Below are 12,504 nucleotides of genomic sequence, written 5' to 3' on the forward strand. Positions count from 1 at the left end.
AACGTGTCCTGGCATTGTTTTGTCCACACACGTTTAGTGCGATTTTGCTGGTTGTATAGAGTTCTGGAGGATTCACATGGGAAGCAGTGACGCTGGATTTGTGTCAGGTGTATTTGCTTTGAGATTTGTGACCTTCTGTGTGATGGAGGTTTAAAGGAAATCTGTGTTGCTTGCTGGGATTGTTGCGGAAGTTGTTGTGAAGTGAGTCTGGATCGCCATGAAAAGTTGTTCGGACGGGTCTGTCGTACTCTTCTATAGAGTGGATTCAGAATAAGATTGAGGGATGTTTCTAGATCTTTTTGTATTAAGGTTTCGATTCTTGAGATTCTGTATCAATGCAGATGTGTTGATGCTCAAAAAGATGTGTTGGAATCTGTCAGAAAATGTCTAGGTCATAATTCACCATGGAATAAAAAAGAAACATAAAAAATTAGTCAAGACAATTGTCAGCCTATTTTTAGGATAAATACCAAAAAAATCAAATACTGTACTTCACTGTACAAGGTGTATTTTGAGATTTATGGCAATGACAGTCAAGGTCAGAATTGGTTGATTGTTTGTTTTGCAATGATGTTGTGAAGTGTTGAATGGTCTTTTTTTTCTCATGTAACAGATATGATGAATGGATCCGTGCCGACAAGATTATCAGAACAGCTACTAAGAACGTCGCTAAAATAAAACATCGCAAAAAAATAAAGGTACGCTCTGACATCACCAGGCACTTATTCAGATCTTTAGATTTGTTCTTTCACTTCAGCATATGTATATTCTTTATGTAAACTTGCATTTAGAGGTTTGTGTGAAAGCTGTGTTTAAATGCAGACGTTTCTTCTTCATGACAGAACAAATCTGAGCGAGACCGAATAGAAAGACTGACGGAAAGAGATGATCTTCCTCCATCAAAGAATCGTGTCGGGCGATTGTCCAAAGCAAACACTGGCAGTGATGTTTTCTCCAAGCTGGAGGAATGTGAAGATAATGAAAACCAGCAGACGCCCAACAAGACAACAGAGATCACGTCCATCCTCAACGGACTCCCGGGTACCTCGGCATTCACATTACATCATCATCATCATCATTATGTTTTTATGGAGATTTATTGGTCATCGGGTGTGTTGGGATGTAGTCTAGCGGTGCAGCAGAATGAATGTTCGTTGGTCTTTGTTTATTGTAGGGTCTGAGAGCTCATCAGATGACAGTGAACGAGAAGAGGACGGTGAAGCCCATCACGATGAAGACGAACGCGGTGGACGATCAAGCCTTCGGAAAGGAGTTCATCCGGAGCCGCCTCGTGCACCACAGCAGTGGAAGAACGGCAGTCCATCAGAGGGATTTAAAACGCCGGCTGGTGTGGATAACACCCATGAACTGACGGCACGCGACTGCCCCGAACCAGCCAAGAGGAAGGCACAGTTTGAGGCGGAGACGGAGGTGACCAAAAAGAAAAAAGCAGAAGCTCAAGGAGAACGCACCTTGAAAAGCCAAACGAAAGGCAAAAGCAGAGGATCCAGGGCGGGAGACTGGCTACCCGGCAGTTCGCCCAAAAAAGTGGAAGATCGAGACGCCGTAGAAGATCGAAGTCCTCAGACGTGTAGCAGCTCTGAAGACGAAGTCGATTCTTCAACAGACGTTCAGACCAAAGAGCCCAGAGGACATTCCAAGACCAAAACCTCTTCGTCCAAGAAGTACAACGGCCTCAAGGAGAAGAATAAAGCCGGGTGTTCAGGATTCAGGGACGTCCCGGAAAAAAGAGCCAAAATGTTTGCTGGGGCAGAGGAGAGGGCACCCAGCTGTCGGACCAAAGGCCAGAAGGACGTTTGGTCCAGTATTCAGGTTCAGTGGCCCAAGAAGACTCTGAAGGATCTGTTTTCAGACTCGGACACCGAGGCGGCTAACTCTCCTCCCCCTGCGGTGACCGCCCCGGACGAGCCGTGCACGGAGCCTGCGGGGGACGACGAGATCGGTGAGGAACAGCAGGAGAAGATCCCAGGAGAGCATCCCAGTAGCGGCACCAACTCTTTGCTCAACACGCCGCCCACTACACCCGAGTCTCCAGCTGTGGGTCCCGCTGAGGTCCGGCCGTCCTCGCCGCCCTCTGAGGCGGCTGCCAGCCCTCAGACGGTTTCTCTGCCGCCGGGACCTCTGGTGGAGGAGAGGACGGGGGGACCCAGCGAGTCGGACAGCAGCACGGTGGAGGTGGAGAGTTTGGGTGGAGAGATCCAGGAGATGCCTCAAGAGGAGGGGGAGGCGGGTTCTCCCTCCAAAGCTTTTGATGGCAATCTGTCCTGCAACAGTAACAGCAACTGTAGTGTGAGTCTGAGTCACAGCAGTCTGCAGGAGAGCGATCAGAAAGCCAAAGGTAAGTGCAACATCATCTCGGAGAGTATTTGAAGACATTGTAGTGATGTGAAGACTTGCGGTTGAAACACTAGATAGCAACACGATGTTGACTTTTGCATGTCTTCAGAGGTGTATAAAAACCTTGCATAATGAAGCGCTATGTTTTTATTACTTGTAGTTTGTAGTAACCCCTGGTTAATTCATAAATGTTAAAAGTAACTGGGAAAATCGCATGATCTGCAGAAGGCGAGAAACTTTTTCCCTAATTCTTCCTTCAATGCATTCATGTATTGAACATTCAGAATGATTTCTTTCTCTGGTTTCTGTCACAGCGTCGTCCGCTCCGAAGCGTCACAGGGATTCTCAAGGGGGCGGAGCTTCAAAGAAACACAAGCGGAGTCAAAAGAGCCTGAACTTGCATCCCAAGAAGAACCGCAAAGCAGGTAAGAGAACAAACATCTGCTCGAAGAGTTTGTGTGCTTTCGAGATGTTTGAGTAAATGAGTCGAGTCCGTAATCGATTCCCTTCACGGTGAACTGTGATGATGTTTGTGCTCCGTGCCGTCTGATCTCGAGTCATCTGTCACGTCTCAATCAATCATCTCATTACAGTCAAAATGACAAACGCTTTGTGCGGTTAAACCCAATTATGAACACACATCTGTCATCAGATCTGCGAACTCTGACCTTTGTGTCGTGTTGATTCACTTTAGTCCAGATCCTTTCAAGTGTTCATGTGCCGATGAATTTTGAATAAATATTGTGAATTGTAACATATACATGAAAGTCAGCTAGTGTTGTGTTTTGACTAAAGACAAGTGGCGGATAAGCAAAACAACATAAATCACATGTAAACAACAGATTGGGTGGAGTTCTGTCGTAGAAGGAGACCACACACACTTCTCTCTCTCTTTGTGTCTCTGTGCAGCTCACAGCAGTGACAGTGATGATCAGTCTTTCAGCGAGAGCACTGCCAAATCACCCTCATCCAAGAGCAACTGCGATCTGAAGTCGTCTAGCTCACCCAGGTGCTCCGGCCGAACGACTCCATCAGGCCACAGATACCACAAACACGTGGACCACGACCATTCCCACACCAGAGATCAACACGGCAGGAGCAAATGGAGTCTCCAGATGTGTGAGTGTTGCGAGTCTTCACGGTTTCATTTATTTGTCATTTATTCATGTCTGACCTTGACTCTCTTCCGCCTTAAAGCCGACCTCGAAAAGATGAGCAGTCCCGAGCGGATAACGTTCCTTCAGGACAAACTGCAGGACATCAGGAACCATTACCTCCTGCTCAAATCTGAGGTGGCGTCCATCGACCGGAGACGAAAGCGCATGAAGAAGAAAGAGAGAGAGAGTGAGTTATAGAATAGAGACGGCAGTTGAGAACTCGCCTTCGGTTCTTCTCTAACCTCTGACTCTCTTCTGTAGGTGCCACGGCGGGTTCGTCGTCCTCCTCTTCACCGTCCTCCAGCTCGCTCACGGCAGCCGTCATGCTGACGCTGGCCAACCCCACCGTTTCGGGCGCTTCGCAAAACTCTGGGCTATCCGTGGAGTGCAGGTGACAGGAATGGGACGACACCGAGCAGCACAGAGCACTTAACCAGCACCCGGCCCGGCTCCGGCCTGACACTGACGGACACAAAAGCGGGGTACGGAAACCACGAAACCATAGCCACCAGATGACCGCAACAAGCACTATTTTATAGCGACAACTGTTTTCTCGGCAAGCTATTTGCACTCAAGTGCACTTTTTTCTGAGAGGTTGGGTGGGTCTAAAAAGACGATTTGTGTGTTTGTTTTACGAGCGTTAATATTCTCTCCTGTCTTTGAATTTGAATTCTACTACAGTGATGGAGCGCTGTAATACACGTGTATTTCTGCACTGTTACCCGTCTTCACCCGGAGCCGCTGGCGCCCCCTACAGATGGGCGGAAGAGTTTATAAAGAAGGAAAATCAAGCCGCCGGAAGGTCAATGCCTTAAAGTGCACTCAGTAGGGCACACGTGTGGAACGCTGGCTTGATATGCGTTTCATAACGCTTCTGGAACACACAACACGTGTTTTTAATGACCAAACCTGTGAAGAACATATTTCAACCCAAAGTCAAAAGAACCATCAAATTATTTTGTTTTGCTTAAAGAAAATGAATGACTAACTAATGACACGACGCTATTCAAAGTATTTATTCATTGTATTTTATATACTGATTCAAATAAAACCAAGTCTTATAATCCTTTTTTTTTCTAAATGAATTACTGTAGTACGGTAATGAAAATCAACTTAAGAAATGATGAGAAAAGCAAAATGTGCCTAATGAAAAATGATTCCATCTTGAATCAAAGCTTGGTTTTCTTTATGCAAAATTCTTTCTTTCGATTTGGGGTGAAGCTTATTCTTAATATTCACAACGTTGTGTTCGTTAAAGCAATGATTTCAGAATGTCATGAACAAAATATCTGTACCCGTCTGATCCCGCTACGTTCGTAAAATGTATTTTTCTCGGGCGACTAGCAACTGAAAGCGGCGCGTGATTGGCTAAATGAATCCGGCCAAGGGCTATCGAGTGAAAGCGCGGATGTCTGTAGAAACAAGAGGGAGAGTTGGAGTGTCTCGGGTGTTCAAATGTACTCCGATTGTTGACAATTGGAGAATCGATGAGGTTTTCTGGCAGCCAGGATTCTAAATGTATTTTACTACTGAACTATATCCAGACCCTGTGGGTGGGGGTGTAAGGAATAATGTGGCAGTATTCAGAAGTGCAATGACAGAGACTGTATGAATCTGTTCTGTGCGTAGCGTTTGTGTGTCTTCCTTTTCTTCCTTCATTTCTTCTTCTTTTGAAATGCCATAAATAAAGCACTTCCCTGCCGCTGTGGATGTACAGTCCGCTGTGGTGCTTTCAACATGTACATGTCATGGGATGTATTATGGGAAGAGTTCACCCTAAAATCACTTTTCTCTGTACTTCACGTCTGTTTCTCTCGTAGAGCTGTATGGACTTGGAATAAACACCTTTATGAAGCTTATTTAGGACTTGACTGTGCTGTTTTCATTTTTGGGTGAACTATTCCTTTAACTATCACTTGGGCAAACTTGCCATCGATTGTCGTACACAACCAAGAAAAGCTAAGAAAACCAAGGAATATTATTTCATGTCAATGTGATTTTACGGTCAGCTGGAATGTTATTATCATGACTGATATGTGAAGAGAGGAGGATGGTGCGACGCTGTCTATAAAAGCATCTCAGTTGCTCTTTACGGAACACACTTTAATTTCCATTGAAAATGTCAAAGCTCTCATCTCCAGATCATTGTGGTTTTGTTCTGCGCTCACTGACCACTGAAAGGGTCACGAGGATGAAAACGTGTGCATTTCTAAAGAAACGTTTTACTGTATGTACAATGCTGACGACATCTCTTGAGTTTGTATAGACTCTCTGATGTATGATAACCTGACGGTCTGTACTCTTCGGCACTTGTATGTAATCGTATGCCTTTGTTATACATTTGTATATTGAGAAGTTGTGTTTCGAGTGGAGGTATTTAATATCTTGCTCTGTTAATAATGCCATGGCTGTTTCTGTACAGTTTTAACCGTTTGGTCTGTGTACATTTGGAAAAGTAAACGCATGTCCATTCTATTCCTTTCTCCTTGTGTTTAGTTTAGTTTTGCTTCTGTAGGATTCATTTTGATGACACGTTTTTCATATTTTTCCTTTCATCATTGTCTGTGTATTTCTGTTAAACTGTGCTCGTACTAGCCCCTTTCTTTTTTTATAATGTGGTATTTTCTGATCTGTACATGGACTGTAAAGTTTTATGGATCTTTTCAAAAATATTCAAAGACCGTTTGTAAACGAGATGCATAGAGTGAGAAAGAGAGAGAGAGACAAAGCTTAACGGAAAGTTAAATCATATTTATTAGGCTCGTCAGATGATGGACGGTGTGTAATTTATTGTACAAATGTAAGCAGAAAAGCCTTTGAAATAAATGCCATAGTTTGTGACGTGTAATGTCCATTGTGTTGCATATCAGAGATGATTCTTGCTAAATGTGTGTTTTATAATGTGTCTGGCTGTGTTTTCATGGGGATTTAGCAAACGTGGAGAAATGAAGGATATATCTTTGTGCTTAACTACATATATCTTAAATGCATGGAAGGGGTTTTGGGATGAAGTTGCTTGATCATAATGAACCAACAGACTGAATGTCTTCGCATTTTATTCTCATTTTTCTTTCTTTTTTGAAAAGAGAGTAGGAAAGCAAATCTTTTACCAGATGCTAAATTATTTACAACATTACAATATGTGTAGAATAAACACGGTATTGATAATTGTGGTAGATGTTATAGGTGTTAAATACAGTATATTGTAAATATAAATGATATAATCATTATAAGTAGTATGTATAATGTGTAATTAGAAAGTATAAAATAATAACAATTATTTAAAATACTATAAATGTGGCCTAATTTTAAATATAAATAAAATACATTATAGTTTTCTCTTGGTTCAATTCTCTTAGTTTTATTTAGTGGATATTAAATATTTTCCCTTTAAACCAGTTGGTCGTGTATTAAATATGACTTATAATACAGTTTTTCTCAATTGCTTTGGCACATTTTTCACAACAGTCTTAACATTCTCTAAACTGTGAGTGCAAATGTCACGACTGTTTGCTGGAACTTCAGAACTTTATTACTTGTCTGCAAAATGAAGTTAAAACATTTCATTCATGCTTCAAAACCAGCTATCCTGTTAGTAATTTGGCCAAGGCCACCAAAATATAAAGTACTTTTGTCATCGTGTGAGCCACACTGGTCAAAATGTTTAGTTGTTTTTTCACCATGAGTCAACCATGGACATTAAGGTTTCATAAAAAATCGTAATAATTGAGAAGAGTCAATAGTACATAGAAAACATTTAGATTTATTCAGTACATTTATGTTTGTATGTGTTTACATTACATGTAAACTGAAATCTTGCTTGTCCAATTGCTGTACATTTCATATTTCTTACGTTATGTTACAACAAAAATACGCTCTTGTTGGTCAGGCCAAAGATTTTCATCAACATCACATCTTATGTTTTCCATTGTCATGCACCGGGGAAAAAATCTCCTTGAATGGCGTAACCATCCCCTGCAATGATCAGCTGTGATGTCCTCACATGCAGCATTCATTGCATTCAACAGAGACATCTGATCTTGTGGTCTATGATCATATAGTTTCCACCTCCGAGCAGAAAAAAACTCTTCTATCTCCACCTCTTCCTCTGTTATGTCTTCCTCTAACGTTGGTCTACCACGAGCATGTTGCGGCAGTTCAGGGTTGTGGAGGTCCTCTATGGTCAAAAATGCTATTGATTGTGCTGTGGGCAATCTACATATATAGGCTCCCAAACTTCATTGGTTAAATGGTTGATTCAAATTGTATTGCAATTGTGGTTATTTGCCAATGTAGCAGACATTACAAACAATATCAATGTCAGATATTAATGGAATATACATGCGTGTATACCAGTTTTTGATCAAAATGATTGAGATGTTGTGAAGAGTTTGACAGTTTAAGTGAGAATTGCCATTTGCTGTGCAAACTGCAGACGCCTTGTACTTTTCAAAGCATTTGCAATTTGCTCAAATCAATAAGAAATTCCAATCTGATGTGAACAATAAGCTAATTGTTCAGAGATCTGATCTTATTGTTTTGGAAAATAACATTTTCATTTGAGAATTGAGCCAAAGCAATTGAGAAAAACTGTAAATGACCGCACTTATAGCCTGCTGAATCTTAGACATTTTCAAAGAACACATTTTAAGTGTGTTTATTTACTGAATAAAAGTCAAAATAAACTAAACGGCTTACTGAAAATATTATATATATATAGTTTTTTAAGGTTACTGAAAATGTGCACTTTAACGTTTATCTTCAGGCGTTCGCAGGGACAGCCCGTTCTGCTTTCCTCTGTCGCAGGGGTCCTTTCACCGATCTCATTACGCGCACGTGGATCCGTGCAGCACGAGCAGAGAAGCGGCGCGCCTCGCCGCAGTACACAGCAATGATCGGTGGCAGACCGAGCGTGGTCGCCGCGGGCGTCTGCGTCGCGATGTTCATCGGTTACTGTATCTATTTCGACAGAAAACGACGAAGCGATTCAAACTTCAAAAGCAGACTGCGTGAACGTGAGTTTCAGAGTTGACGTGACACTGATGCGTGCTGGGGTCACTGGTATGTGCTGGGGTCACTGGCATGTGCTGGGGTCACTGGCATGTGCTGGGGTCACTGGCGCGGTGTGCTGGGGTCACTGGTATGTGCTGGGGTCACTGGTATGTGCTGGGGTCACTGGCGCGGTGTGCTGGGGTCACTGGTATGTGCTGGGGTCACTGGCGCGGTGTGCTGGGGTCACTGGTATGTGCTGGGGTCACTGGCGCGGTGTGCTGGGGTCACTGGTATGTGCTGGGGTCACTGGCGCGGTGTGCAAGCACGTCGATTGAATAAATCTTGAATTGTTTAGTTCAACACTGTAAGGAAAGTCTTCATAGTTCATTAACACGTGGGCCCTTGTGAGTTGAACCCGTGACCTTCGTGCTACAGGAAATACAGAACGTCACAAGAGAAGTCGAATGATTGTTGTTCTCTGTAAACAGCGGTGATGTTTAATTTGCTCAAATCTCTTTCTCAGGGAGACGGACGCAAAGAGCTGCTGGGCAAGATCAATCTGGACTGGCTCAGGTAGGTCAAACATCTGACCTTGACTTGTGCTGCTGTGACCTGTGTTCACCTGGTGCTGACCCTAATACACAAACTCAGCTTGAAAGTTTCATCGGCATGAACGTTAAAATTATGTTTTGTCTTTCAGCTTCCAGATCTTAAAGACGCAGATGCTGTGCAGAAGTTTTTCCTCGATGAGATTCAGTTAGGAGAGGAATTACTGGCACAGGGTGAGATGTGTGTTTATACCTCAGATCGTCTGCAATGCATCGCTGATGAACACGTTCCGTAAAGTGATGCGTGGTGTTCAAATCGTCCCTCAGGAGATTATGAGAAGGGTGTGGACCACCTGACCAACGCCATCGCTGTGTGCGGCCAACCCCAGCAGCTTCTCCAGGTGTTACAGCAGACTTTGCCATCACCTGTGTTCCAAATACTTCTGACCAAACTACCGTCAATCAGTCAGGTGAGCACACATCATCTGACTTTAATATCTTCAGTGCATTCCTTCACAAACCCCAGTAGTTGCTTGTAGCTCTTGGGACAAGAATGAATGCAAGAGAATGCAAGAATCATCCAAAGCTAAGGGGCTTTTATTCGTGACCTTTGGCTATTTCACATCTTGAACATTCCCTTTTTTATGAACTTCGACCTGTGCCTTTACGGCATTATGTTAATATCCACATCATTTTGGTAAAATGCATTTATAATAGAAGCAAACCAGTATCCAACTGAGTTTAAATGATTTTTTTTTTGTGTGTGATGAATGTTTGTTTCTCTTTACAGCGGATCGTAAGTGCTCAGAGTCTAGAGGAAGATGATGTGGAGTGATCGTGTGTCTCCTGTCTGTCTTATTTATTTCCGACACCTTATACCTCATGTTTCCTCATGGTTTGCAATGGCGTCGTTCATATACAAAGGGTGAATGTTATATTTTATTCAATATATTTATTCAGATTTCATTAAGGGTTTGATGTTGTTTTCATCATTGACTACATTAAATATCATTGTTTTATACGGTCTGGACACGAGCACTTGTTTAATGTGTCATTTTAGACGTTCTCATCCACATAATTCCTTGTTTTCAAATCACATGTTCTAAAGAGTATGATAATGTTTTGTAATTTGCATTGAGATTTTCCTTTTGTACTTAAACAAATAAAATGTACTTTAATTCTTTTTCTGTCTTGTACTGTATGTGTTTGAGTTGATTTCATGAGCTCTGAAGCGCAGCACATTTCCTCCAGAGGGCAGTGATAGCACAGACATTCAGTTCGTGTCCGCCACATGGCCTTGTGACAACATTGTATTCTGTTGAGTGTGTTTTGGTTGTAAATCAGTAATTCTTCACATTTCTTTATAAACATGTTTTTTTTCTCAAACAAGTGACTAAGATCACTGGATCAAACTGGATTACATCACCCTGTAGTGCAGGTCAATCATAAATCACGGATGTGATGATTATTTGAAACACAGCACATTTATTTTGATACAGTGTCTTTGGATGAAGCAGTGAAAGTGAATGCTGTGAGAATTTGCAGTGTGGAAATAAAATCCATCTCCCGTTGACTTTGTTTTATGTTTTCCAGGAACTGTGGTCAACAGTTTCACATAAATGCAGATTGCCAGAAACTCTAGTTCACTTCATCAGCCAAAGGATTCTACAGAAGCTCAGTGTTCACATAGCATTTATTAGACCTATGAAGTGTATTTTCAATATCATTTTCATTTTAAAAGAGGTAAAGTTAAAGTAAACTGAAGAATGAAGGCTCGATCAGGCGGATTGATAATGAAACTGATTTGTGACATAATCTCAAAAGCAGCTGGATCTTTTCATAAAACATGAGCTGGTTCAGTTACATCATCACTCGCTTTGACATTGACTGACATCCAAACAAAAAGTGCATTACATAAGCACGTCAGCACGTATAATGGATCAACGTCTGAGTTGAACAGTTACAGGCCATGTATAGACATGTAAGTGGATATAAGTGCAGTCTTCTTACACCGGGCGGTTCTGTAGACAAGTCAAGAGGATGGAATTTTCAAAGGGCCACCGTTAATGCAATGACTCAAACACATTCATCTGTCATGTGTGATGTAATACTCTTCCCTCTTCTGACACTCGTCTGTGTTTTAAAGCCGAGTTGAAAACACGCATCAAATCATGACAAATGAGACACTGGTTTTGTGGCCTCAAACAGGCACATCATGTCCCTTTATTGTAGAAATGTGACCCAGTCACATTTCAACTATTCAGTTCACCATTATTAACATTTTTGACATTTTTCAGTCATGTTAAAGATATGATGGTTATATTTTCACAGATATTTTGTACATTATATAAGCTGATTTTAGAAAACAGAATACTTTAGCTGGGTTTTTAAAGACAAACGTGTAGTCTGGACACTTTTGAGTAGGCTATGCTAATGACACAATTTATGCTTTTTTAAAGTCTTTTGCACAAAAAGTGGTGACATTGGAGACGTTATATTACTGATCCCACGTTATTCCTGTTAAGCTACTTTGCAACAACAATTTTTTAAAGAGCCAAAAAATGACCTCGAACAAAAACACCTGCAGTTTATCTTTTAATGTGCACATATTTTTTTATTATTGAAATATTACAAAATTTGCTAAACAAATTGGCATACAATTTACTTATAAAAACATAAAGGAGCTTAGATACAGAATAGCCTACAAAAAAACAGGATTCCAGATTCTTTATTCTTAAGAGTTTCAGGTATAGTCTTAAGTAGGTTAAATAACCTGCATTTGTGAATAGGAAAATGTTTGCGAACAAAAGTAAATTATTAATCAAAAAACATTATTGACCACCTTCTATTAAGTCTTTCCATACTTAATATATTTAAAAGACAGACTCAATTCAACCACCTTTTTCTTCTTTTACCATCATTTGAATTTTTCCTACTAGAACATTTGCAAGTAAATAAAATATTCTCAACATTTTCTGGAACAGCAGAGTTTATAAAGGACACAAAACTGTGAGAAGCGATTTGAATCACGCGACACCGGTTGTCCGTTCGTCACTTCCGCCGCGTGAGTGAGGTGACCGGAAGCTGTAGTTCACCGAGTAAGGTAGGGCTGCCGGAAACTTGTTTTGTACAGCATCACTGTGTTAGGTTCTGTCTACGAGTTAACCAGTCGTTCAATTAATAAATTAGCAGTTAGCTACAAGCTAACGGGATTAAATCAGTGATGTTGTTGTTTTGATGGTAAACTTTCACAATGAAGTAAACTTTTTACACCAACTAACAATGCTTAATGCTTTGATAATGAACATTTAAATGAGTACATTAATGATTTATCACAAATAAACAGTTGTTCATTGCTGGTTCATGCTAATGCTGTTGCATACATGTAAGCAAATATTCGTACGTGTTTTCTAATTATGTGGTTAAGGCATCTTTGCATTGATATTAAT

The 12,504-nt window shown here is 41.3% G+C and overlaps 2 protein-coding genes across 4 annotated transcripts in view; both read left to right on the forward strand.

Moving 5' to 3' along the window:
- Nucleotides 1-6,383, forward strand: part of arid4b (AT-rich interaction domain 4B) — a 41,669-nt gene extending 35,286 nt beyond the window's left edge. For 2 of the 3 annotated variants that reach the window (XM_079473644.1, XM_079473643.1), the window contains 7 exons: nt 614-698; nt 843-1,041; nt 1,175-2,359; nt 2,673-2,783; nt 3,268-3,477; nt 3,556-3,702; nt 3,777-6,383. In XM_079473644.1, coding sequence (XP_079329770.1) covers nt 614-698; nt 843-1,041; nt 1,175-2,359; nt 2,673-2,783; nt 3,268-3,477; nt 3,556-3,702; nt 3,777-3,910 — 2,071 coding nt within the window. In that variant the 3' untranslated portion in view covers nt 3,911-6,383. The remainder of the gene's footprint in view (nt 1-613; nt 699-842; nt 1,042-1,174; nt 2,360-2,672; nt 2,784-3,267; nt 3,478-3,555; nt 3,703-3,776) is intronic. The other variant, XR_013787597.1, reaches the window with a different exon arrangement.
- Nucleotides 6,384-8,093: 1,710 nt separating this feature from the next.
- Nucleotides 8,094-10,238, forward strand: tomm20a (translocase of outer mitochondrial membrane 20). Its single transcript, XM_079472411.1, has 5 exons — nt 8,094-8,530; nt 9,031-9,080; nt 9,208-9,289; nt 9,383-9,525; nt 9,846-10,238. The coding sequence occupies exons 1-5, from the start codon at nt 8,407-8,409 to the stop codon at nt 9,888-9,890; spliced, it is 444 nt and encodes a 147-aa protein (XP_079328537.1). The 5' UTR covers nt 8,094-8,406; the 3' UTR covers nt 9,891-10,238.
- The last annotated feature ends 2,266 nt before the right edge of the window (nt 10,239-12,504 follow it).

Source organism: Barbatula barbatula (genome assembly GCF_947034865.1).
Source record: "Barbatula barbatula genome assembly, chromosome: 14".
Lineage (NCBI taxonomy): Eukaryota > Metazoa > Chordata > Actinopteri > Cypriniformes > Nemacheilidae > Barbatula > Barbatula barbatula.

What these genes read in the sequence shown, in the direction of transcription:
- tomm20a (XM_079472411.1), top strand. Translation starts at nt 8,407, where the DNA reads ATGATCGGTGGCAGACCGAGCGTGGTCGCCGCGGGCGTCTGCGTCGCG. An exon ending in ATCAATCTGGACTGGCTCAG is followed by an intron (nt 9,081 to 9,207) that starts GTAGGTCAAACA and finishes TTTGTCTTTCAG; the next exon opens with CTTCCAGATCTTAAAGACGC. An exon ending in AACTACCGTCAATCAGTCAG is followed by an intron (nt 9,526 to 9,845) that starts GTGAGCACACAT and finishes TTCTCTTTACAG; the next exon opens with CGGATCGTAAGTGCTCAGAG.